A 27,219-nucleotide genomic window follows, 5' to 3' on the forward strand; every position below is an offset into this window, starting at 1 on the left:
CTGTAAAACACCACCTATCATACTACTGTGACCCTGTAAAACAACACCTATCATACTACTATGACTGACCCTGTAAAACAACACCTATCATACTACTATGACCCTGTAAAACAACACCTATCATACTACTATGACTGACCCTGTAAAACAACACCTATCATACTACTATGACTGACCCTGTAAAACAACACCTATCATACTACTATGGCTGACCCTGTAAAACAACACCTATCATACTACTATGGCTGACCCTGTAAAACAACACCTATCATACTACTATGACTGACCCTGTAAAACAACACCTATCATACTACTGTGACTGACCCTGTAAAACAACACCTATCATACTACTATGACTGACCCTGTAAAACAACACCTATCATACTACTGTGACTGACCCTGTAAAACAACACCTATCATACTACTATGGCTGACCCTGTAAAACAACACCTATCATACTACTATGACTGACCCTGTAAAACAACACCTATCATACTACTATGACTGACCCTGTACAACAACACCTATCATACTACTATGACTGACCCTGTAAAACAACACCTATCATACTACTATGACTGACCCTGTAAAACAACACCTATCATACTACTATGACCCTGTAAAACAACACCTATCATACTACTATGGCTGACCCTGTAAAACAACACCTATCATACTACTATGGCTGACCCTGTAAAACAACACCTATCATACTACTATGACCCTGTAAAACAACACCTATCATACTACTATGACTGACCCTGTAAAACAACACCTATCATACTACTATGACCCTGTAAAACAACACCTATCATACTACTATGACTGACCCTGTAAAACACCACCTATCATACTACTGTGGCTGACCCTGTAAAACAACACCTATCATACTACTATGACTGACCCTGTAAAACAACACCTATCATATTACTATGGCTGACCCTGTAAAACATCACCTATCATACTACTATGGCTGACCCTGTACAACAACACCTATCATACTACTATGACTGACCCTGTAAAACACCACCTATCATACTACTGTGGCTGACCCTGTAAAACAACACCTATCATACTACTATGACTGACCCTGTAAAACAACACCTATCATATTACTATGGCTGACCCTGTAAAACATCACCTATCATACTACTATGGCTGACCCTGTACAACAACACCTATCATACTACTATGACCCTATAAAACAACACCTATCGTACTACTATGGCTGACCCTGTAAAACAACACCTATCATACTACTATGACTGACCCTGTACAACAACACATTACACCGCACCTATCCGGTGTATGTGACCAGTGGCAACCTGTTTTGAGCCCCGCCTGTTTAACTAAAAAAATTAAGGCGTGTCACATATCAGTTAGATTATTTTTTTTTTTAAATACATCTTTGAGTTAATAAAGCAGCATACAAACATGGCCTCTTTTTTGCTTTCTTTAGTAAAGCAGCTCCAAAATGCAGGTGTTTCAGCCTAGCTCAGAGCTTTCTGTGTTGGTGGGGCAGCCAGCGGAAAATACGGAGCATAGGGGTTGGTAATCTTCTCTAGTTGTGCCGTGATTGGCTCAGTGTTCTGTCACTCATGGGGACACTACGTCACTGCCAAATCTACGGGTAGAACTCGAACATTCAAGCCCCTTGAGTGCTACCATAGAGTTACATTAGAAGTGCCCATCCAAGAAGGCTCAAGGTCATTGGCCACAGATAAAATTACGTCAAATCACATTACATCTACCGTAGCTTTGATTGGACTGATCATGTCAACATCACACTTTCAAAATCTTAGCTAGCTAGACAAATACTCATCATCATGAATCAAGTCGACAATCTACTGGCAAATCCTTTTCAATCCTTGTCGTATGAAGAGAAATGACAGATAAAACGTATCGGTGCTCATCGACCATTAGAATAAACAACTAAAATCGCAAACTCAACAATGTGTGGTTTGGAAGGAATCAGTGACTACCTGCAAGTGTTGCTAATCAATAACTAGCCTGCTATTCAGTGGAGAGGGTGTGTGGTCCAAGTCTGGGTACAAGGGTGTCTTTTCCAAGTTTAAAAGGATAAACATTCACAAGCAACACCACAGGACAGAAAAAGGTTGAATACATCGGCCATGCTGTCAATCCAGCAGGACTTCTGCCTCGTTCAAAACAACTGGGAACTCGGAACTGGGAAATCTCAGACTTCAGTGAGTTCAAGACAACTGGGAACTCGGAATTGTGAAATCTCAGACTTCAGTGAGTTCAAGACAACTGGGAACTCAGAACTGGGAAATCTCAGACTTCAGTGAGTTCAAGACAACTGGGAACTCTGACTGGGAAATCTCAGACTACAGTGAGTTCAAAACAACTGGAAACTCGGAACTGGGAAATCTCAGACTTCAGTGAGTTCAAGACAACTGGGAACTCTGACTGGGAAATCTCAGACTACAGTGAGTTCAAGACAACTGGAAACTCGGAACTGGGAAATCTCAGACTTCAGTGAGTTCAAGACAACTGGGAACTCGGAACTGGGAAATCTCAGACTACAGTGAGTTCAAGACAACTGGAAACTCGGAACTGGGAAATCTCAGACTTCAGTGAGTTCAAGACAACTGGGAACTCTGAACTGGGAAATCTCAGACTTCAGTGAGTTCAAGACAACTGGGAACTCTGAACTGGGAAATCTCAGACTTCAGTGAGTTCAAGACAACTGGGAACTCGGAACTGGGAAATCTCAGACTTCAGTGAGTTCAAAACAACTGGAAACTCGGAACTGGGAAATCTCAGACTTCAGTGAGTTCAAGACAACTGGGAACTCGGAACTGGGAAATCTCAGACTACAGTGAGTTCAAGACAACTGGGAACTCGGAACTGGGAAATCTCAGACTACAGTGAGTTCAAGACAACTGGAAACTCTGAACTGGGAAATCTCAGACTTCAGTGAGTTCAAGACAACTGGAAACTCGGAACTGGGAAAATATGTTTTGAACTCAGAATTCCAAGTCGGGAACTCTGGTCTCTTTCTAGAGTTCCGACCTGAAGATCACTGACGTCATGATTCAACCTCGTTTTTTCAGAGTTTCCAGTTGTCTTGAAAGCAGCATATATCCAGAGAATGCCAGACTTTGATGACAAGTGAGCACAACAAACAGAAAAGAAAGTAATACTAAGTGTATGTTGTGTAGTAAGGTGTTAGTAGCCCATGTGCCTCACCCTAATAATTTGGCCCCTTTCCCCCTCATAACATAGCCTACTGTTTTGGCATGTAGCCTATAGCCTGCTTTAGAGAAATGTAATCATCAAATATTGCAAGGGCTTTCATTGTCTGCTTATATGTCCCCTTTATTTATCCTACGGTTCTGACTTGGTGTACAGGGAGAATACTGTAAGAACGGCCCATGTTCTGAATTCTGTCACTGTACATTTCAAAAGTGCTGAACAAGTAGTTATATTGACTACGTCCGTCCTAGCTCGCTCATTAATGTCTTAATCAAAATGATGGATGGCCTCTTATCCGCTCACCGTTCCCTTTTGTCATAGTTTGTATCTCAATTGTCAGTAGTAACCACATTTGTGCAAGTCAGCCATTTAAACTGTGTTTTTTTTAAAGGCAGTAAATGAGGCTGAATAAACTGTTTCGCTGTGGTGGTAACGATTCAATCCATGGTGTTGAAAAGAAAGCTCTGATGTTGGGACAGCTTTATGTAGGCCCTAACCGTTTGTCACCGTTATAATGTGATTCATGTATTGTGTTGTGTTGGAGACTCTGTTGGGATACATCTAAAACGTGTTTTCTTTCCCCCCCCCCACACCAAAATGTACATGCTAAAATCGCAATTATATAATGTAACAATACAAAAATCCTTTAGGCCCATATCAACAGCCGTATCATATGTACATAAAGGCTAATCTAATGACTTCACATCCGGTAGAACTCTCGCCAGACGCCTGGCGGCGCACTGTGTTCTATAACGTTAGACGGGGGGGGAATAATCTGGAGAAAGAGAGAAGAGGCGCGCCACAGGACGAACCCTCCCTCTCTCTCCCACACTCATTAGTGTGCTACATTTCGCTGTCGATCTCCGGGCAAACAAGCTGCGCAGGACTAGCTTCGCTCATCTGAAGAGATTTATATATCAATCCGGGACATTTTTTCGTCTTCTTGTTAATCGTGGAGTTGATCCTGTCGATTTTAGAGGACAATTTGACTGTGATATCGGCGCAGATCAGCTTGGAAGATGGTTCGAGTCTCCGTAATATCGGTCCTTATTTTGGGCATCGTAGTTCCAGGGTTGGCCGGCTATATTGAGGTAGGAATGTAGTCCGGAATCGGACACGCATTGTATTTGTTTTTCCTGTTTGTCTTTCTTGTTAACTTGGAATCACGGAGGTGGTTTATCCAAGCTCACGAGATTACTGCGTACTCCCCTGTAACCCATACGCTGCCTATATGTTTATCTACAGACTCTAGCCTCTTTTATGGCTTTGTAACATTCGGCATTTCTGCTACATTCTCCTACCTTTTTTTTTGTTGTTGCATTTGTTAGGCTGATACATTAACATATCAGCTTTTCTTGTCATTTGGGCATCAGAAATAATTCGCACTGTGGCTATTCGACATGGACTGTCTGCTGTTTATTTATTTATAGGAAGCTTGTTACAATGTACTGAATCAATCGTCCTTGTATCTCACGCCTGTGTGTCGTTTGTGGTAATGTGCGCTAACACTGTTAAAGCCAATTCATGCTTGCGCTGGCAATGTTTGCTGGAGGCTCCGTACAGAGGGTGTGACGCAATTGCGGAGGCTTACAGAGGCCAAAATGTGCTACATACCGCATAGCTGTGCGCCTCCCAAATGTTGTAACAATGTGGAGTGCTCAGTATCAGTGGCGTGTATTCATGGATGCCAATGGGAGCCGGACTTCCCCCCAAAAATTGACCAAGGAAACAAAAACATACAAAATAATTGAATATTTTGTCTCTGTGTTTTCATAAATGTGCTTCAATTCCCCAGAGGTTTAATGTGTCTCGAATGCAAGGGAGCCAGTGAGCAATTGGCCTCCTTTGATTAAAAAAAAGCCAGTTGGAATTTGGCTTCAGACCTATCAAATCACAAGCCAAATGTCATTATTGACAGGAAAAAAAACGTTGTTGCATCTCATTGTGTGGTTGCCCTGCGGTGCCTAGATAGATATAATTGTCCCTTTTCCTAACAGGCCCACAATGTGGTTACTAAAGTTTGATTTTGGATATATTTGGCTGTTTTCTCTGCATGACATTTTAGAAGTTGTCCCCCTTTTCAGGTTTAGAAAAAGTGACTGCTAAATGCTAACTCTCGTTCGTATAGACTGTTAGCATAGTTAGCATCCAGAAGTCGTTGCTGGTAGTCGAAGTAGTTTTTAACAGTAATGCAGTTGATTGATTGATTGACGGTGACCTGAACATTTTATTGGAGTTGACATCCATACAGCATTATACTCTGCTTCTAACCTCAACATACTGTGGAATACATATAACATGGGGATGGGGAGATTTGGGATGGAGCTGCAGGTGGGAAAATGGTGCATTTAAATAAAAAAAAGTTGACTTCATGCCATCTTGGCTGAGCTCCTATGTCAAGCACCGGGTAATGGACGTCAACATCTCAGAAAATGTATTTTCATTCAGCCTTGTAATGACCTGGATGGCTTTAGAGACTAGCCCGTTATCACGTACGGGTGGTACGGTGCGGACCACTTTATTGGATGCGTCTAACCGCTCCCCGACGCGAAAGAAGTATGAACTCCTAGTGACTTCTACGGACGTCGCATCGCAGTAAATTCTGTAGATGTCGGATTGACCATGCAGATGCTTTTTTAAGAATGTGGGTCGGAAGGAAAGGCTGCTATGACAACGGCGTTGTCATAGCAGGAATTACAGCAGGGTAGACTAGAAGAGAGGGGTTGCAAGCTGTTGCAGCAGAGATGGAATGGAAAGGCGACTTCATAGCCATGGTTTGTGCTTGGCAATGTGATCCGCCGGCTCCACGCTGGAGGGTGTGACGTAATTCTGGAGGCTTGCGGAGGCCAAATCACTCCTCCCACTTTTTTTTTTTAATGCAGAGTGTTCCGTATCGGTCTGCATTGACATGATTGGTTGACGGTAGGTGGGGGTGGTACATCCCTGTATAAACACAAACTCTCTTTCTTGACAACAGCTTTGCTCCACCAAGCGCAAGAAGTGTGATGTCGCATCGCAGTAAACACTGTACGGCCCAATGCAGATGCCAGGAAGGACCATAAATTGTCTTTAAGACACTGTAGAGGCAGCGAGAGAGCTTTGGCTCAGAAAACCACTACACCTCCCGGGTGGCGCAGTGGTCTAGGGCACTGCATCGCAGTGCTAGCTGCGCCACCAGAGTCTCTGGGTTCGCGCCCAGGCTGGGCTGGGTTCGCGCCCAAGCTCTGTCGCAGCCGGCCGCAACCGGGAGGTCCGTGGGGCGACGCACAATTGGCATAGCGTCGTCCGGGTTAGGGAGGGTTTGGCCGGTAGGGATATCCTTGTCTCAGTATGTAAAATGTAATAAAATGTATGCACTCTACTGTAAGTCGCTCTGGATAAGAGCGTCTGCTAAATGACTAAAATGTTTAAAAAAATCTAAAACGTACCTCAGTCCAGGGATGAGTCATGCGTTGTACTCCATAACGACTGCTGTGGTACTGTGGTGCTACTGCAAGCTAGAATGAGGACAGGAAAACTGCAGTTTACTTCAACTAGAAGTCGTTCAATCTTCTCGGTTGTAACAGCTGGGGTAATGGGACAGTTTGTAGTACAACGTATTTCGTCATTCCTGGATTGAGGTACATTTTCCGAGCCACTGCTCGTGCTGGCTCCACGGTGTCTTAAAATACACAGGAAGCCTGTGTGACCCTAGTGCAGCTGTAAACAGGCGGGTCCTATCTGCTGGCTAAGCCAGGATCAGAGTGGCCTGGACACGACATGCTTATAAATTCTTCCCCTCAATATAACAACACAAGGATCATTCATTTGATCTCAGACCTCATCGACCATCGTGTGTTTACTGCCGTGTGTTTACCGTCGCGTGTTTACCGTCGTGTGTTTACCGTCGTGTGTTTACCACAAGGAGAAAAAGCAGGGAACCAGCAACTGACTGGTTTTGAGAGGCTGGCAACTATATAGTTGTTACAGGTAACTGCCAAATATATAGGAAGCGCTTGAGTAAATGAGGGATATAAAGTATATTGAACAGGTTCCAGAGTAAATGAGGTAATTAATATCCCATCGTGTAGAAACATGCTGCGTTACCATGGCTACCATGGCTGTGCCCCCATAGGATGTCCCCGTCGACGGGGCACGAGTCGTCACTGAATGGGTTGATGAAGTATGGAAAACGATGTAAACCCTATGACATGGGCCATCTCAGTCACCAGATCTCAACGCACTTGCGGGAGATTGTGGAGTGGCGCCCGAGACAGCGTTTTCCACCACCATCATCATCAAAACAACAAATAATGGAAATTCTAGTGGAAGAATGATGTCACATCCCTCCAATAAAATTCCATAATCATGGTGGCCTATCGGCCTATTAAAACACCTGTTGGTTTACCTTTTTTATTTTGGCCGTTAGCTGTAAGTTATTGACAAAACAATCCCTTTTACAATGACATTAAAGGCAATTCACTCTCGAAAGAAATCATGCTTTTATATTAGCCTACTTTTTATATTTTTCTGGACTAGCCAGAGACTATACAGAATAGGAACCATATACTGATCAGAAGAGAAACATTTCATGTCTGGCCTCGTGCTGCATTGGACAGATGAGGCCCAGATGACCCCCAGGTCCTAGTTATGGTTTGTGTGTGTGTGATGCTATTGTTCCTTACAGACAAAGGTGTGTCTGTGTGTTATATCAGTGTGCTATATCAGGCTTGGGTTATGATGAGATAAAGACGTATTGAATTCTCAGAGCAAAGTAAACAAGCCAGGCACTATACAACTGACTGAGCCGGCTATGCACAACGTGCTGCACTGGGAAGGGATTTGGGTATCACATGGGCCTGGCTTGGGGAGGATTTGGGGATCACAGGGGCCTGGCTTGGGGAGGATTTGGGGATCACAGGGGCCTGGCTTGGGGAGGATTTGGGGATCACAGGGGCCTGGCTTGGGGAGGATTTGGGGATCACAGGGGCCTGGCTTGGGGAGGATTTGGGGATCACAGGGGCCTGGCTTGGGGAGGATTTGGGGATCACAGGGGCCTGGCTTGGGGAGGATTTGGGGATCACAGGGGCCTGGCTTGGGGAGGATTTGGGGATCACAGGGGCCTGGCTTGGGGAGGATTTGGGGATCACAGGGGCCTGGCTTGGGGAGGATTTGGGGATCACAGGGGCCTGGCTTGGGGAGGATTTGGGGATCACTGGGCCTGGCTTGGGGAGGATTTGGGTATCACAGGGGCCTGGCTTGGGGAGGATTTGGGTATCACAGGGGCCTGGCTTGGGGAGGATTTGGGTATCACAGGGGCCTGGCTTGGGGAGGATTTGGGTATCACAGGGGCCTGGCTTGGGGAGGATTTGGGTATCACAGGGGCCTGGCTTGGGGAGGATTTGGGTATCACAGGGGCCTGGCTTGGGGAGGATTTGGGTATCACAGGGGCCTGGCTTGGGGAGGATTTGGGTATCACAGGGGCCTGGCTTGGGGAGGATTTGGGGATCACAGGGGCCTGGCTTGGGGAGGATTTGGGTATCACAGGGGCCTGGCTTGGGGAGGATTTGGGTATCACAGGGGCCTGGCTTGGGGAGGATTTGGGTATCACAGGGGCCTGGCTTGGGGAGGATTTGGGTATCACAGGGGCCTGGCTTGGGGAGGATTTGGGTATCACAGGGGCCTGGCTTGGGGAGGATTTGGGTATCACAGGGGCCTGGCTTGGGGAGGATTTGGGTATCACAGGGGCCTGGCTTGGGGAGGATTTGGGTATCACAGGGGCCTGGCTTGGGGAGGATTTGGGTATCACAGGGGCCTGGCTTGGGGAGGATTTGGGTATCACAGGGGCCTGGCTTGGGGAGGATTTGGGTATCACAGGGGCCTGGCTTGGGGAGGATTTGGGTATCACAGGGGCCTGGCTTGGGGAGGATTTGGGTATCACAGGGGCCTGGCTTGGGGAGGATTTGGGTATCACAGGGGCCTGGCTTGGGGAGGATTTGGGTATCACAGGGGCCTGGCTTGGGGAGGATTTGGGTATCACAGGGGCCTGGCTTGGGGAGGATTTGGGTATCACAGGGGCCTGGCTTGGGGAGGATTTGGGTATCACAGGGGCCTGGCTTGGGGAGGATTTGGGTATCACAGGGGCCTGGCTTGGGGAGGATTTGGGTATCACAGGGGCCTGGCTTGGGGAGGATTTGGGTATCACAGGGGCCTGGCTTGGGGAGGATTTGGGTATCACAGGGGCCTGGCTTGGGGAGGATTTGGGTATCACAGGGGCCTGGCTTGGGGAGGATTTGGGTATCACAGGGGCCTGGCTTGGGGAGGATTTGGGTATCACAGGGGCCTGGCTTGGGGAGGATTTGGGTATCACAGGGGCCTGGCTTGGGGAGGATTTGGGTATCACAGGGGCCTGGCTTGGGGAGGATTTGGGTATCACAGGGGCCTGGCTTGGGGAGGATTTGGGTATCACAGGGGCCTGGCTTGGGGAGGATTTGGGTATCACAGGGGCCTGGCTTGGGGAGGATTTGGGTATCACAGGGGCCTGGCTTGGGGAGGATTTGGGTATCACAGGGGCCTGGCTTGGGGAGGATTTGGGTATCACAGGGGCCTGGCTTGGGGAGGATTTGGGTATCACAGGGGCCTGGCTTGGGGAGGATTTGGGTATCACAGGGGCCTGGCTTGGGGAGGATTTGGGTATCACAGGGGCCTGGCTTGGGGAGGATTTGGGTATCACAGGGGCCTGGCTTGGGGAGGATTTGGGTATCACAGGGGCCTGGCTTGGGGAGGATTTGGGTATCACAGGGGCCTGGCTTGGGGAGGATTTGGGTATCACGGGGGCCTGGCTTGGGGAGGATTTGGGTATCACGGGGGCCTGGCTTGGGGAGGATTTGGGTATCACGGGGGCCTGGCTTGGGGAGGATTTGGGTATCACGGGGGCCTGGCTTGGGGAGGATTTGGGTATCACGGGGGCCTGGCTTGGGGAGGATTTGGGTATCACGGGGGCCTGGCTTGGGGAGGATTTGGGTATCACGGGGGCCTGGCTTGGGGAGGATTTGGGTATCACGGGGGCCTGGCTTGGGGAGGATTTGGGTATCACGGGGGTCTGGCTTGGGGAGGATTTGGGTATCACTGGGCCTGGCTTGGGGAGGATTTGGGTATCACGGGGGCCTGGCTTGGGGAGGATTTGGGTATCACGGGGGCCTGGCTTGGGGAGGATTTGGGTATCACGGGGGCCTGGCTTGGGGAGGATTTGGGTATCACGGGGGCCTGGCTTGGGGAGGATTTGGGTATCACGGGGGCCTGGCTTGGGGAGGATTTGGGTATCACGGGGGCCTGGCTTGGGGAGGATTTGGGTATCACGGGGGCCTGGCTTGGGGAGGATTTGGGTATCACGGGGGCCTGGCTTGGGGAGGATTTGGGTATCACGGGGGCCTGGCTTGGGGAGGATTTGGGTATCACGGGGGCCTGGCTTGGGGAGGATTTGGGTATCACGGGGGCCTGGCTTGGGGAGGATTTGGGTATCACGGGGGCCTGGCTTGGGGAGGATTTGGGTATCACGGGGGCCTGGCTTGGGGAGGATTTGGGGATCACGGGGGCCTGGCTTGGGGAGGATTTGGGGATCACGGGGGCCTGGCTTGGGGAGGATTTGGGGATCACGGGGGCCTGGCTTGGGGAGGATTTGGGGATCACGGGGGCCTGGCTTGGGGAGGATTTGGGGATCACGGGGGCCTGGCTTGGGGAGGATTTGGGGATCACGGGGGCCTGGCTTGGGGAGGATTTGGGGATCACGGGGGCCTGGCTTGGGGAGGATTTGGGGATCACGGGGGCCTGGCTTGGGGAGGATTTGGGGATCACGGGGGCCTGGCTTGGGGAGGATTTGGGGATCACGGGGGCCTGGCTTGGGGAGGATTTGGGGATCACGGGGGCCTGGCTTGGGGAGGATTTGGGGATCACGGGGGCCTGGCTTGGGGAGGATTTGCGACAGTGTGTCTCCTGGTACGTGTTGTGTAGTCTGTTATCTGGGAGAGAATGCTTTCCCTGCTGTTTCTTGCATCACAACCTCTGTGTTTTCAGCAGCGGGGGCAAGTGGGAATTATTGCTAATTATTTCAAATCAAATGTATTTATAAAGCCCTTCTTACATCAGCTGATGTCTCAAAGTGCTGTACAGAAACCCAGCCTAAAACCCCCAAACAGCAAGCAATGCAGGTGTAGAAGCACGGTGGCTAGGAAAAACTCCCTAGAAAGGCCAGAACCCAGGAAGAAACCTAGAGAGGAACCAGGCTATGAGGGGTGGCCAGTCCTCTTCTGGCTGTGCCGGGTGGAGATTATAACAGAACATGGCCAAGATGTTCAAATGTTCATAAATGACCAGCATGGTCAAATAATAATATTCACATTAGTTGTAGAGGGTGGAACAGGTCAGCACCTCAGGAGTAAATGTCAGTTGGCTTTTCATAGCCGATCATTGAGAGTATCTCTACCGCTCCTGCAGTCTCTAGAGAGTTGAAAACAGCAGGTCTGGGACAGGTAGCACGTCCGGTGAACAGGTCAGGGTTCCAAAGCCGCAGGCAGAACAGTTGAAACTGGAGCAGCAGCACGGCCAGGTGGACTGGGGACAGCAAGGAGTCATCAGGCCAGGTAGTCCTGAGGCTTGGTCCTAGGGCTCAGGTCCTCCGAGAGAGAGAAATAAAGAGAATTAGAGAGAGTATACTTAAATTCACACAGGACACCATATTTATTATTATTTAACCAGAAAATCTATAGTGCTGCACTCTGGGTAATAAGCCTATCCATTTAAATGGTTATGAATGATTTTTTTTATTATTATTGAACAAAGACTGCTCAATATTTAGTATTCTGTGGGATGATTAGGGCGGATTTTAACGGAATAGTGGTTGTGGTATGGTGGAGTTAAACCTTGGTGGAATAACTTTCTCTGATCTTTTAGAGGGTCCTGCGCTGGACTAATCCTTTCTGTTGACTGGGGATATGCTTCATGATAAGCATCCCATTTCCCTGTAGGGCTTTCTGGAGGGAAACTGTGAAGTCAGCAGGATATGTGTTTTGAGTCTCTCTTTATTACAGTGAAACGATGTGTCTGTTTGTTGCTGTTCATTACATCATGTAGCTGTCTTTTAGGCTACGGCCTAAAATACGTTACTTCATATGGACAGAATTTGTAGCATAGGCTAACGAATCGATGACAATTAACTCATTCATGAGGGAATATTTGGATCTGGTGAAAGGGAGACATGTTTTGGTCATTTCAATTAAAACATGTCTTCCTTTCACCAGATCCAAATATTCCCTCTGAATGAGTTAATTTTCAGAGATTCGTTAGCCTATGCTACATATTCTGATATTGTGTCCATATGAAGTACCGTATTTTAGGCCGTAGCCTAAAGGACAGCTACATGATGAAATGAACAGCAACAGCGTTTCACTTCCTGTAATAAAAAGACTCAAAAACAACAGATCCCGCAGACTTCACGTGACAAATGAAAATGTAAATATTTTGTGATTTTAGAGACAAAGTGCAGATCAATTGTTTAGTCGCCCCCCCCCCAGCATCCGTAGTGATTCAGAATGGTTTTACCCTGCTGGTAATTTCTCTGTACTTTCTTTGTTCCTCTTTCACTCCTATTACCAGTCAGTCTGTTCCTCTTTCACTCCTATTACCAGTCAGTCTGTTCCTCTTTCACTCCTATTACCAGTCAGTCTGTTCCTCTTTCACTCCTATTACCAGTCAGTCTGTTCCTCTTTCACTCCTATTACCAGTCAGTCTGTTCCTCTTTCACTCCTATTACCAGTCAGTCTGTTCCTCTTTCACTCCTATTACCAGTCAGTCTGTTCCTCTTTCACTCCTATTACCAGTCAGTCTGTTCCTCTTTCACTCCTATTACCAGTCAGTCTGTTCCTCTTTCACTCCTATTACCAGTCAGTCTGTTCCTCTTTCACTCCTATTACCAGTCAGTCTGTTCCTCTTTCACTCCTATTACCAGTCAGTCTGTTCCTCTTTCACTCCTATTACCAGTCAGTCTGTTCCTCTTTCACTCCTATTACCAGTCAGTCTGTTCCTCTTTCACTCCTATTACCAGTCAGTCTGTTCCTCTTTCACTCCTATTACCAGTCAGTCTGTTCCTCTTTCACTCCTATTACCAGTCAGTCTGTTCCTCTTTTTAGTTACAGAAACACTATGCCTCCTCCACTTCTGTTATTACGTTGTGCTGTCAGTAGTGCCCTATCGGGGGGGCCGCGGGTCAACAGTAGTGCCCTATCGGGGGGGCCGCGGGTCAACAGTAGTGCCCTATCGGGGGGGCCGCGGGTCAACAGTAGTGCCCTATCGGGGGGGCCGCGGGTCAACCGTAGTGCCTATCGGGTCAACAGTAGTGCCCTATCGGGGGGGCCGCGGGTCAACAGTAGTGCCCTATCGGGGGGGCCGTGGGTCAACAGTAGTGCCCTATCGGGGGGGCCGCGGGTCAACAGTAGTGCCCTATCAGGGGGGCCGCGGGTCAACAGTAGTGCCCTATCGGGGGGGCCGCGGGTCAACAGTAGTGCCCTATCGGGGGGGCCGCGGGTCAACCGTAGTGCCTATCGGGTCAACAGTAGTGCCCTGTCGGGGGGCCGCGGGTCAACAGTAGTGCCCTATCGGGTCAACAGTAGTGCCCTATCGGGTCAACAGTAGTGCCCTATCGGGTCAACAGTAGTGCCCTATCGGGTCAACAGTAGTGCCCTATCGGGTCAACAGTAGTGCCCTATCGGGTCAACAGTAGTGCCCTATCGGGTCAACAGTAGTGCCCTATCGGGTCAACAGTAGTGCCCTATCGGGTTAACAGTAGTGCCCTATCGGGGGGGGCCGCGGGTCAACAGTAGTGCCCTATCGGGGGGGCCGCGGGTCAACAGTAGTGCCCTATCGGGGGGGCCGCGGGTCAACAGTAGTGCCCTATCGGGGGGGCCGCGGGTCAACAGTAGTGCCCTATCGGGGGGGCCGCGGGTCAACAGTAGTGCCCTATCGGGGGGGCCGCGGGTCAACAGTAGTGCCCTATCGGGGGGGCCGCGGGTCAACAGTAGTGCCCTATCGGGGGGGCCGCGGGTCAACAGTAGTGCCCTATCGGGGGGGCCGCGGGTCAACAGTAGTGCCCTATCGGGGGGGCCGCGGGTCAACAGTAGTGCCCTATCGGGGGGGCCGCGGGTCAACAGTAGTGCCCTATCGGGGGGGCCGCGGGTCAACAGTAGTGCCCTATCGGGGGGGCCGCGGGTCAACCGTAGTGCCCTATCGGGGGGGCCGCGGGTCAACCGTAGTGCCCTATCGGGGGGGCCGCGGGTCAACCGTAGTGCCCTATCGGGGGGGCCGCGGGTCAACCGTAGTGCCCTATCGGGGGGGCCGCGGGTCAACCGTAGTGCCCTATCGGGGGGGCCGCGGGTCAACCGTAGTGCCCTATCGGGGGGGGCCGCGGGTCAACCGTAGTGCCCTATCGGGGGGGCCGCGGGTCAACAGTAGTGCCCTATCGGGGGGGCCGCGGGTCAACCGTAGTGCCCTATCGGGGGGGCCGCGGGTCAACCGTAGTGCCCTATCGGGGGGGCCGCGGGTCAACCGTAGTGCCCTATCGGGGGGGCCGCGGGTCAACCGTAGTGCCCTATCGGGGGGGCCGCGGGTCAACCGTAGTGCCCTATCGGGGGGGCCGCGGGTCAACCGTAGTGCCCTATCGGGGGGGCCGCGGGTCAACCGTAGTGCCTATCGGGGGGGCCGCGGGTCAACAGTAGTGCCCTATCGGGTCAACAGTAGTGCCCTATCGGGTCAACAGTAGTGCCCTATCGGGTCAACAGTAGTGCCCTATCGGGTCAACAGTAGTGCCCTATCGGGTCAACAGTAGTGCCCTATCGGGTCAACAGTAGTGCCCTATCGGGTCAACAGTAGTGCCCTATCGGGTCAACAGTAGTGCCCTATCAGGGGGGACGCGGGTCAACAGTAGTGCCCTATCGGGTCAACAGTAGTGCCCTATCGGGTCAACAGTAGTGCCCTATCGGGGGGCCGTGGGTCAACAGTAGTGCCCTATCGGGTCAACAGTAGTGCCCTATTGGGGGGCCGCGGGTCAACAGTAGTGCCCTATTGGGGGGCCGCGGGTCAACAGTAGTGCCCTATCAGGGGGGCCGCGGGTCAACAGTAGTGCCCTATCAGGGGGGCCGCGGGTCAACAGTAGTGCCCTATCGGGTCAACAGTAGTGCCCTATCAGGGGGGACGCGGGTCAACAGTAGTGCCCTATCGGGTCAACAGTAGTGCCCTATCGGGGGGCCGTGGGTCAACAGTAGTGCCCTATCGGGTCAACAGTAGTGCCCTATTGGGGGGCCGCGGGTCAACAGTAGTGCCCTATTGGGGGGCCGCGGGTCAACAGTAGTGCCCTATCGGGTCAACAGTAGTGCCCTATTGGGGGGCCGCGGGTCAACAGTAGTGCCCTATCGGGTCAACAGTAGTGCCCTATCGGGGGGGCCGTGGGTCAACAGTAGTGCCCTATCGGGTCAACAGTAGTGCCCTATTGGGGGGCCGTGGGTCAACAGTAGTGCCCTATCGGGTCAACAGTAGTGCCCTATCGGGTCAACAGTAGTGCCCTATCGGGTCAACAGTAGTGCCCTATCGGGTCAACAGTAGTGCCCTATCGGGTCAACAGTAGTGCCCTATCGGGGGGGCCGTGGGTCAACAGTAGTGCCCTATCGGGTCAACAGTAGTGCCCTATTGGGGGGCCGCGGGTCAATACACCACTTCCCCATTAATGGAGGAGACTCTCTCCAGGCTGACACCTTGATAGATTTGTTTGTGTTTCTTGGTGGTTTTTGGTTGTTTGTTTTAGCATCTTTCAACGCCCTGCATTATCACATTCATGCATGCAAAACACTCACTTACACTACTGATTACTGAACACACACACCATTGTATATTATACCTAGTTACTTTAGTTAATAAATATATATTTTGTTACTCCTTTTCTCCACGTTGTCTCCCTTTTGTTACGGGCTTTGAGCCGGTTCGTGACAAGTGGGGGCTCATCCGGGATCAATTGAACGTATTGGTTTGGGAGAACGTGGAGGTACGTGTTTGGTTTGCATATTTTGTTTGAGTCTGCTAGGCCCAGTATTGGTTGCCTTTGTTGTTTGGTTTGTGTGCTGCTTTGGAGAGAGTATAATGGTTAGTTTCCCGGCCCTGCCCAGCCTGGAAACGCGTGTTCTACTTTCTGTTGGGACATGGGTCTGAGGTGAGTAATCGGCTGTGTACCTCAGTGAGAGATTTGGGTAGGGTAGTGGAACTTGCTACCTGGAGCTATAGCCTTTTACCCCTGATAGGCTTAGCGACGTGTTTCCTTTTTGGAATATGTTGGGCATGGTTAATGTTTGTTATTTTTGTGTGGTGTCTGTGGACTGAGCAGTTGTCTCCGGGGCACATCCGTGGCTTGGGGGAATCTGCCAGCGTGCTGGGGGGTTTATTTCCTTGCCAGCGGGCTACAGTGCGTAAATACCCACCGCAAATCCGCACAAAGACTAGGGTTGAGTTAATGTAGGTTTTGGGGAAGTTCCGTATCTCATCTCTCTTCTGTGGTACTCAGGGTGATTGTCATTTCTTGGGTTGTGGTCTGGTGTGCTCAGCAGAGGGGAAGAGCGAGATTTATTTTTGTAACTATGGCGTCTTATGTAGATGAGTTCATTTGCTTTCCATCAGAGGAATTGTTAGAATTAGACACTAAAGAACAGCTGTTGAAAATCGCTGAACACTACAAGGTTGAAATTAGTGATAAACGTCTAAAGAATTCTATTAGGTTGATATTGAAGGCCAATCTGATGGAGAGTGGTATTCTTGAAGTTACTACTGGGCCAGCCTCTGCTGAGGAGTCATCTCCCCGTAACGTTACAATGGCTATTCCATCGGTTAGTCCTAGTAGTCTTCTTTTTGAACAGCAGAAAGAACTGCTTCTGTTACAGCAGCAGCATGATCGTGAGAAGCTAGAGTATGATCGTGAGAAGCTAGAGTATGATCGGCAGCATGATCGTGAGAAGCTAGAGTATGATCGGCAGCATGATCGTGAGAAGCTAGAGTATGATCGTGAGAAGCTAGAGTATGATCGTGAGAAGCTAGAGTATGATCGTGAGAAGCTAGAGTATGATCGTGAGAAGCTAGAGCATGATCGTGAGAAGCTAGAGCATGATCGTGAGAAGCTAGAGTATGATCGTGAGAAGCTAGAGTATGATCGGCAGCGTGATTGTGAGAGGCTAGAGTATGATCGGCAGCATGATCGTGAGAAGCTAGAGTATGATCGTGAGAAGCTAGAGTATGATCGGCAGCATGATCGTGAGAAGCTAGAGTATGATCGGCAGCATGATCGTGAGAAGCTAGAGTATGATCGTGAGAAGCTAGAGTATGATCGTGAGAAGCTAGAGCATGATCGTGAGAAGCTAGAGCATGATCGTGAGAAGCTAGAGTATGATCGTGAGAAGCTAGAGTATGATCGGCAGCGTGATTGTGAGAGGCTAGAGTATGATCGGCAGCATGATCGTGAGAAGCTAGAGTATGATCGTGAGAAGCTAGAGTATGATCGGCAGCATGATCGTGAGAAGCTAGAGTATGATCGGCAGCATGATCGTGAGAAGCTAGAGTATGATCGTGAGAAGCTAGAGTATGATCGTGAGAAGCTAGAGCATGATCGTGAGAAGCTAGAGTATGATCGTGAGAAGCTAGAGTATGATCGGCAGCGTGATTGTGAGAGGCTAGAGTATGATCGGCAGCATGATCGTGAGAAGCTAGAGTATGATTGTGAGAGGCTAGAGTATGATCGGCAGCGTGATTGTGAGAGGCTAGAGTATGATCGGCAGCGTGATCGTGAGAAGCTAGAGTATGATCGTGAGAAGCTAGAGTATGATCGGCAGCGTGATCGTGAGAAGCTAGAGTATGATCGTGATAAGCTAGAGTATGATCGGCAGCATGATCGTGAGAAGCTAGAGTATGATGGGCAGCGTGATCGTGAGAAGCTAGCGTATGATCGGCAGCGTGATCGTGAGAAGCTAGAGTATGATCGTGAGAAGCTAGTTTATGATCGTGTGAAGCTAGAGTATGATCGGCAGCGTGATCGTGAGAAGCTAGAGTATGATCGGCAGCTTGATCGAGAGAAGCTAGAGTATGATCGTGAGAAGCTAGAGTATGATCGGCAGCGTGATCGTGAGAAGCTAGAGTATGATCGTGATAAGCTAGAGTATGATCGGCAGTATGATCGTGAGAAGCTAGAGTATGATCGTGAGAAGCTAGAGTATGATCGGCAGCATGATCGTGAGAAGCTAGCGTATGATCGGCAGCGTGATCGTGAGAAGCTAGAGCATGATCGAGAGAAGCTAGAGCATGATCGTGAGAAGCTAGAGCATGATCGAGAGAAGCTAGAGTATGATCGGCAGCATGATCGTGAGAAGCTAGAGTATGATCGTGAGAAGCTAGAGTATGATTGGCAGCATGATCGAGAGAAGCTAGAGTATGATCGTGAGAAGCTAGAGTATGATCGTGAGAAGCTAGAGTATGATCGTGAGAAGCTAGAGTATGATCGTGAGAAGCTAGAGTATGATCGGCAGCATGATCGTGAGAAGCTAGAGTATGATGGGCAGCGTGATCGTGAGAAGCTAGAGTATGATCGGCAGCGTGATCGTGAGAAGCTAGAGTATGATCGTGTAAAGTATGAAAAGGAATTAGATATGGAGCATGCTAAAATCAAGTTGCAACAAGAACGGATAGAGTTGGTTAGGGAAGGAAAGATTTCAGGGGAGAGTTTGTACTGGGAAGGTGACCCAGATTTACCTAGGGGTCGTTCCTCTTTCGGTCGTGCCCCGGACACAGTTGATATTGTTGGGAACTTACGGTTATTACCTCAGTTTAATGAAAAGGACCCTGAGACATTCTTTTCGTTGTTTGAGCGTGTAGCTGACGCTAGGAGTTGGCCTGATTCTGACCGCACTTTAATGTTGCAGTGTGTGCTGACTGGTAAAGCGCAGGAAGCACATTCAGCTCTTAGTGTACACGACAGTGCCAGTTATGATAAGGTTAAAACGGCTGTGCTACAAATTTATGAATTGGTCCCTGAGGCTTACCGCCAACGATTTAGAACTTTAAAAAAGGGATGATAAACAGACACATGTTGAGTTTGCGTGACAATTATCTTTACAGTTTAATCGCTGGTGTTCCGCCTCTGAAGTTGTGACCCTCCAAGGGCTGTGTGATCTGATTATGTTAGAGCAACTTAAGGACACAATCCCTGATCGTATAGCCACTTATATTAACGAACGAAAAGTCAAGAATGTCGCTGAAGCTGCGGTTTTGGCGGATGAGTATGTGTTGACTCACAAAAGTGTCTTTGCAGAGCCCCGTATTCGGAATGAGTGGGGGCGTTCAGATAGATTTGGGCTTCGCTCACCGAGATACTATGGTTCACGGGCAGAGTTCAATTCAACTAGGGTTGAGCCTGACTCCCGTGGTAAAGCCAACTTTGGGCAAGAGTGTCATTACTGTCACGATTCAGGTCATTGGAAGAACGAATGTCCGGTTCTCAGGGAAAAGGACAAATTCAGTACGCGTGATTACGTTAAAGCTAAGCCTACGGTGGTAGCTGCGCCTGTTCCACATCAGTTCACTCATGACACATGGTCTCAGGCGCAGGTGAAAGTCCATATTCACCCAGGCTATTTACCTTTCGTTACGGAAGGTTTTGTGTCTATATTAGGGAGTAAGGAATTGGTGCCAGTGAAGATCTTGAGAGACACAGGTGCCTCCGAATCGTTTGTGTTGGAGTCTGTGTTACCCTTTTCATTTGAGACTGATTCGGGGAAGGGTGTTCTAATTAGGGGAATAGGTTTGGACACTCTTTCAGTTACATTGCATAAACTGATGTTGGATTGTGGGCTGGTGAAGGGTGAAGTTGTTGTGGGGGTGCGTCCTTCGTTGCCTATTGAGGGTATTGACGTTATCCTTGGGAATAACTTGGCTGGTGATCGTGTATGGCCTGTCGTGTTTCCATCTCTAGTTGTTTCCATAAAGCCGTCAGTTGTTGAGATTCCAGATGAGAGTGTACAGAGCTCCCCAGAGATGTTCAGTGCGTGTGCAGTGACGCGTTCTATGAGTCGTGGCGAACTGGTCTCTGTGCCGACTAATGAGAAAACCACAAAGAAGTATGCCACTGCTTTCCCTGTTATTCCGTTATCTGTTACCCACTCAGATCTAATCAATGCGCAATGGACTGACCCCACATTAGAAGAGTTGCGTGACCAAACTGTGCCTGTGGAACAGTTGGGAGATGGCCATTTTCTCCAAGAGGATGTCCTGATGAGAAAGTGGGTGTCTCATGGTAGTCGTTTTCTGGGGGAGGCGATTAGTCAGGTTGTGGTACCATGTAAAGCTTTGTGAGTTGGTTTTGACAACTTCTCACAATGGTGTTGCTGGACATATGGGTGTGAGGAAAACATACCATCGCATATTAAGACATTTCTTTTGGCCTAGATTAAAGAGGGATGTCTCTGATTTCATCAAAACTTGTCACACCTGTCAATTAACTGGTAAACCTAATCAAGCTATTAAGCCGGTACCACTGTTTCCTACTCCTGTACTCAGCCAACCTTTTGAGTATCTGATCATTGACTGTGTGGGTCCTTTGCCTCGTGCAAAAAAAAGGGTAGTAGTGGTGAAATGGCTAAAGAGAAGTTATCATCTTCACAGGAGAGGATGAAGGGCATATTTGATCGCCGAACTGAGCCTCGTCAGTTTTCTCCGGGTGACCAGGTTCTTGCTCTGCTGCCAATTGTTGGTTCTCCTTTTCGGGCCAAGTTTCAAGGTCCATATACAGTGGTGCGTCAGTACACTGAGCGAAATTACCTAGTTGCCACTCCAGAACGGAGAAAAGCACACCAGCTGTGCCATGTAAACGTGTTAAAACCCTATTATGCACGTTCCTCTGAGACTGAACAGTGGGAGTCTACGTAGGACGGTAAACCTGTTCTTTTGGGCTGATACCGTTATTTCCTTGGGTTCTTATCGTGCTAGATCTGTGCATGAGGAGGAAGATGTGCCTGGTCCTGACGATGGTATATTGCAGGGTAGATTGAAATGAGTAGTCTGTTACGTTGGGAAGTGGCTATGAATCGTTGGGAGTTGTTAAAAAAGGAAGGACCTTGTTCTTTTCGTTGGAGTTTGTAGCTGATGTGTTCTCGTGCGCCATGTTCTTGAATGGTTGTATTGTCTGGTTCTGTCTTTCCTGTCTGTTCCCTCCTGGTCTTGTATTCTTCTTTCCTCTTAAATGTTGCTTCCTATGCACTAAGGTTGCTGAGGTCTGGGGAGTCTTCTTTCCTCGTAAATAGTGCTTCCCGTGCGCAAAGGTTGCTGAGGTCTGAGAAGGAGGTTGGCTGGGGTAAATCGGAAGTGTGCACGTAACTCCTCATCAATTTGGGATGCAGAGGCTGGTATGTTGTTCCGGGGTCCTTGTTGGTCCCCGGTTTTATGGGGGGGGGGGGGGGGGGGGTTGTGACGACCCTCCAACTCTCTCTGCCGTATTCTCTCTTTGTTCTTGTTTCCTTATTAGGATGTCGGTGGGCGGAGTTGGGAGGGTCTTCAGCTACATGGGAAACACCTGGGCCCAGTGTCTCCCAGGATAAATACACCACTTCCCCATTCATGGGGAGACTCTCTCCATGCAGACACCTTGATAGATTTGTTTGTGTTTCTTGGTGGTTTTTGGTTGTTTGTTTTAGCATCTTTCAACGCCCTGCATTATCACATTCAGGCATGCAAAACACTCACACTACTGATTACTGAACACACACACCATTATATATTATACTTAGTTACTTTAGTTAATAAATATATATTTTGTTACTCCTTTTCTCCACGTTGTCTCCCTTTTGTTACGGGCTTTGAGCCGGTTCGTGACACGGTACAGAGTCAATGTGGAGGCTATATACATGGGGTACCGGTACAGAGTCAATGTGGAGGCTATATACATGGGGTACCGGTACAGAGTCAATGTGGAGGCTATATACATGGGGTACCGGTACAGAGTCAATGTGGAGGCTATATACAGGGGGTACCGGTACAGAGTCAATGTGGAGGCTATATACAGGGGGTACCGGTACAGAGTCAATGTGGAGGCTATATACATGGTATTACGGTACAGAGTCAATGTGGAGGCTATATACAGGGTATTACGGTACAGAGTCAATGTGGAGGCTATATACAGGGTATTACGGTACAGTCAATGTGGAGGCTATATACAGGGTGTTACAGTACAGTCAATGTGGAGGCTATATACAGGGTGTTCTGGTACAGAGCCAATGTGGAGGCTAAATACAGGGTGTTACAGTACAGTCAATGTGGAGGATATATACAGGGTGTTACGGTACAGAGTCAATGTGGAGGCTATATACAGGGTGTTCTGGTACAGAGCCAATGTGGAGGCTATATACAGGGTATTACGGTACAGAGTCAATGTGGAGGCTAAATACAGGGTGTTACAGTACAGTCAATGTGGAGGCTATATACAGGGTGTTACGGTACAGAGTCAATGTGGAGGCTATATACAGGGTGTTACGGTACAGAGTCAATGTGGAGGCTATATACATGGTATTACGGTACAGAGTCAATGTGGAGGCTATATACAGGGTATTACGGTACAGAGTCAATGTGGAGGCTATATACAGGGTATTACGGTACAGTCAATGTGGAGGCTATATACAGGGTGTTACAGTACAGTCAATGTGGAGGCTATATACAGGGTGTTACAGTACAGTCAATGTGGAGGCTATATACAGGGTGTTCTGGTACAGAGCCAATGTGGAGGCTAAATACAGGGTGTTACAGTACAGTCAATGTGGAGGATATATACAGGGTGTTACGGTACAGAGTCAATGTGGAGGCTATATACAGGGTGTTACGGTACAGTCAATGCGGAGGCTATATACAGGGGGTACCGGTACAGAGTCAATGTGGAGGCTATATACAGGGGGTACCGGGACAGAGTCAATGCCGAGGCTATATACAGGGGGTGCCGGTACAGAGTCAATGTGGAGGCTATATACAGGGGGTACCGGTACAGAGTCAATGTGGAGGCTATATACAGGGTGTTACGGTACAGAGTCAATGTGGAGGCTATATACAGGGGGTATCGGTACAGAGTCAATGTGGAGGCTATATACAGGGGGTACCGGTACAGAGTCAATGTGGAGGCTATATACAGGGGGTACCGGTACAGAGTCAATGTGGAGGCTATATACAGGGTGTTACGGTACAGAGTCAATGTGGAGACTATATACAGGGGGTACCGGTACAATGTGGAGGCTATATACAGGGGGTACCGGTACAGAGTCAATGTGGAGGCTATATACAGGGTGTTACGGTACAGAGTCAATGTGGAGGCTATATACAGGGTGTTACGGTACAGAGTCAATGTGGAGGCTATATACAGGGTGTTACGGTACAGAGTCAATGTGTGGGGGCACTGGTTAGTCGAGGTAAAGTGACTCCATAGATAATAGAGTAGCAGCAAAGTAAAAACGGGGTGTGGGGGGGGGGGGGCGGGGAACAATGCAAGTAGTTGGGGGGGGGGGGGACAATGCAAGTAGTTGGGGGTGGGGGGGAACAATGCAAGTAGTTGGGGGGGGCGGGACAATGCAAGTAGTTGGGGGTGGGGGGGAACAATGCAAGTAGTTGGGGGTGGGGGGGACAATGCAAGTAGTTGGGGGTGGGGGGGACAATGCAAGTAGTTGGGGGTGGGGGGGACAATGCAAATAGTTGGGGGTGGGGGGGACAATGCAAATAGTTGGGGGTGGGGGGGACAATGCAAATAGTTGGGGGTGGGGGGTAACAATGCAAATATTCTGGGTAGCCATTTTATTAGCTGTACAGGAGTCTTATGGCTTGGGGGTAGAAGCTGTTAAGGAGCCTCTTGGACCTAGACTTGGCGCTCTGGTACCGCTTGCCGTGCAATTTTTAGGGTCTTCCTCTGACACCGCCTGGTATAGAGGTCCTGGATGGCAGGAAGCTTGGCACCAGTAATGTACTGGGCCGTAGGCACTACCCGTTTTAGTGCCTTGCGGTCGGAGGCCGAGCAGTTGCCATACCATGCAGTGATGCAACCAGTCAGGATGCTCTCGATGGTGCAGCTGTAGAACTTTTGGCATTGGTCCCCAGATCCTCAAAATCTTTTCAGTCTCCTGAGGGGGAATAGGTTTTGTCGTGCCCTCTTCACTACTTTCTTGGTGTGTTTGGACCATGATAGTTTGTTGGTGATGTGGACACCAAGGTGCTCTCAACCTGCTCCACTACAGCCCCGTCGATGAGAATGGGGGTGTGCTCGGTCCTCCTTTTCCTGTCGTCCACAATCATCTCCTTAGTCTTGGTTACGTTGAGGGAGAGGTTGTTGTCCTGGCACCACACTGCCCGGTCTCTGACCTCCTCTCTATAGGCTGTCTCGTCGTTGTCGGTGATCAGGCCTACCACTGTTGTGTTATCAGTAAACTTAATGATGGTGTTGGAGTCGTGCCTGGATGTGCAGTCATGAGTGAACAGGGAGTACAGGAGGGGACTAAGTACCCACCCCTGAGGGGCCTCTGTGTTGAGGATCAGCATGACCAATGTATTGTTGCCTACCCTTACCACCTGGGGGTGGCCCGTCAGGAAGTCCAGGATCCAGTTGCAGAGGGAGGTGTTTAGTCCCAGGGTCCTTAGCTTAGTGATGAGCTTTGAGGGCACTATGGTGTTGAACGCTGATATGGAGTCAATGAATTCTCTCTGCTACCACACGACAAGCGGTACCGGAGCACGAAGTTTAGGTCCAAGAGCCTTCTAAACAGCTTCTACCCCCAGACCATAAGACTCCTGAACATCTAGTCAAATGGCTACCCAGACTATTCACATTGACCCTCCCCTCTCCAGAACACTGCCAGTCTCTGTTGTCATCTATATATAGTCACTTTAATTAACTCTTCCTACATGTACATATTACCTCAACTAACCGGTGCCCCCCCATTGACTCTGTACCGGCACCCCCCCTGTATATATTGTTATTTTACTGCTGCTCTTTAATTACTTGTTACTTTTATTTCTTATTCTTATCTGTATTTTTTTGAAACTGCATTGTTGGTTAGGGGCTCGTAAGTAAGTATTTCACTGTGAGGTCTACTACACCTGTTGTATTCAGCATTACACTGTGAGGTCTACTACACCTGTTGTATTCAGCATTTCACTGTGAGGTCTACTACACCTGTTGTATTCAGCATTTCACTGTGAGGTCTACTATACCTGTTGTATTCAGCATTTCACTGTAAGGTCTACTACACCTGTTGTATTCAGCATTTCACTGTGAGGTCTACTACACCTGTTGTATTCAGCATTTCACTGTGAGGTCTACTACACCTGTTGTATTCAGCATTTCACTGTGAGGTCTACTACACCTGTTGTATTCAGCATTTCACTGTGAGGTCTACTACACCTGTTGTATTCAGCATTTCACTGTGAGGTCTACTACACCTGTTGTATTCAGCATTTCACTGTGAGGTCTACTACACCTGTTGTATTCAGCATTTCACTGTGAGGTCTACTACACCTGTTGTATTCAGCATTTCACTGTAAGGTCTACTACACCTGTTGTATTCAGCATTTCACTGTGAGGTCTACACCTGTTGTATTCAGCATTTCACTGTAAGGTTAACACCTGTTGTATTCGGCGCATGTGACTAATGAAATCTGATTTGAATAGCATTCTCACATAGGTGTTCCTTTTGTCCAGGTGTGAAAGGGCAGTGTGGAGTACAATAGAGATTGCATCATCTGTGGATCTGTTGGGGCGGTATGCAAATTGTTTCTGGGATAATGGTGTTGAGCCATGACCAGCCATATCATGGCTACAGATGTGAGTGCTACAGGTCGGTAGTCATTTAGGCCGGTTACCTTGGTGGTCTTGGGCACAGGGACTATGGTGGTCTGCTTGAAACATGTTGGTGTTACAGACTCCGTCAGGGACAGGTTGAGGATGTCAGTGAAGACACCTGCCATTTGGTCAGCACATGCTCTGAGTACACATCCTGGTAATCCGTCTGGCCCTGCGGCCTTGTGAATGTTGACCTGTTTAAAGGTCTTGCTCTCATCGGCTACGGTGACTTTTAATAAGGAGTCCGGGTTAGAGTCCCGCATCTTTGAAAGAGGCGGCTCTACCCTTTAGCTCAGTGCGGATGTTGCCTGTAATCCATGGCTTCTGGTTGGGGTATGTACGCACGGTCACTGTGGGGACGACGTCATCAATGCACTTTTTGATGAAGCCAATGACTGATGTGGTGTCCTCCTCAATTCCATTGGATGAATCCCGGAACATATTCCAGTCTGTGCTAACAAAACAGTCCTGTAGCTTAGCATCTGTGTCATCTGACCACTTCCCTATTGAGCGAGTCACTGGTATTTCCTGCTTTAGTTTTTGCTTGTAAGCAGGATTTAGGAGGATAGAATTATGGTCAGATTTGCCAAATGGAGGGCGAGGGAGAGCTTTGTACTTGTCTCTGTGTGGACTAAAGAATGTCGACTTATTTCCCCCCTCCTCCTTGTAGTACATGTAACATGCTGGTAGAAATGAGGTTAAACAGATTTGTTTCCCTGCGTTTAAGTATAATATAAGTATATCGCCATAGCCCTGGAAATATATCGCCATAGCCCTGGAAATATATCGCCATAGCCCTGGAAATATATCGCCATAGCCCTGGAAATATATCGCCATAGCCCTGGAAATATATCGCCATAGCCCTGGAAATGTATCGCCATAGCCCTGGAAATGTATCGCCATAGCCCTGGAAATATATCGCCATAGCCCTGGAAATATATCGCCATAGCCCTGGAAATATATCGCCATAGCCCTGGAAATATATCGCCATAGCCCTGGAAATATATCGCCATAGCCCTGGAAATATATCGCCATAGCCCTGGAAATATATCGCCATAGCCCTGGAAATATATCGCCATAGCCCTGGA

General features: G+C 48.9%; 1 protein-coding gene across 13 annotated transcripts in view; it reads left to right on the top strand.

Annotated features, from left to right (window-relative positions):
• The first annotated feature begins 3,994 nt into the window (after positions 1-3,994).
• aplp2 (amyloid beta (A4) precursor-like protein 2) overlaps positions 3,995-27,219 on the top strand; it is a 178,289-nt gene continuing 155,064 nt past the window's right edge. For 9 of the 13 annotated variants that reach the window (XM_055895142.1, XM_055895152.1, XM_055895149.1 and 6 more), the window contains exon 1: positions 3,996-4,310. In XM_055895142.1, the coding sequence (XP_055751117.1) occupies positions 4,239-4,310 (72 nt within the window). In that variant the 5' untranslated portion in view covers positions 3,996-4,238. Of the gene's footprint in view, positions 4,311-27,219 lie in introns of all 13 variants that reach the window. The other 4 variants (XM_055895141.1, XM_055895143.1, XM_055895154.1 and 1 more) reach the window with 2 other exon arrangements.

The sequence above is a fragment of the Salvelinus fontinalis genome, chromosome 33 (genome assembly GCF_029448725.1).
Source record: "Salvelinus fontinalis isolate EN_2023a chromosome 33, ASM2944872v1, whole genome shotgun sequence".
Classification (NCBI taxonomy): domain Eukaryota; kingdom Metazoa; phylum Chordata; class Actinopteri; order Salmoniformes; family Salmonidae; genus Salvelinus; species Salvelinus fontinalis.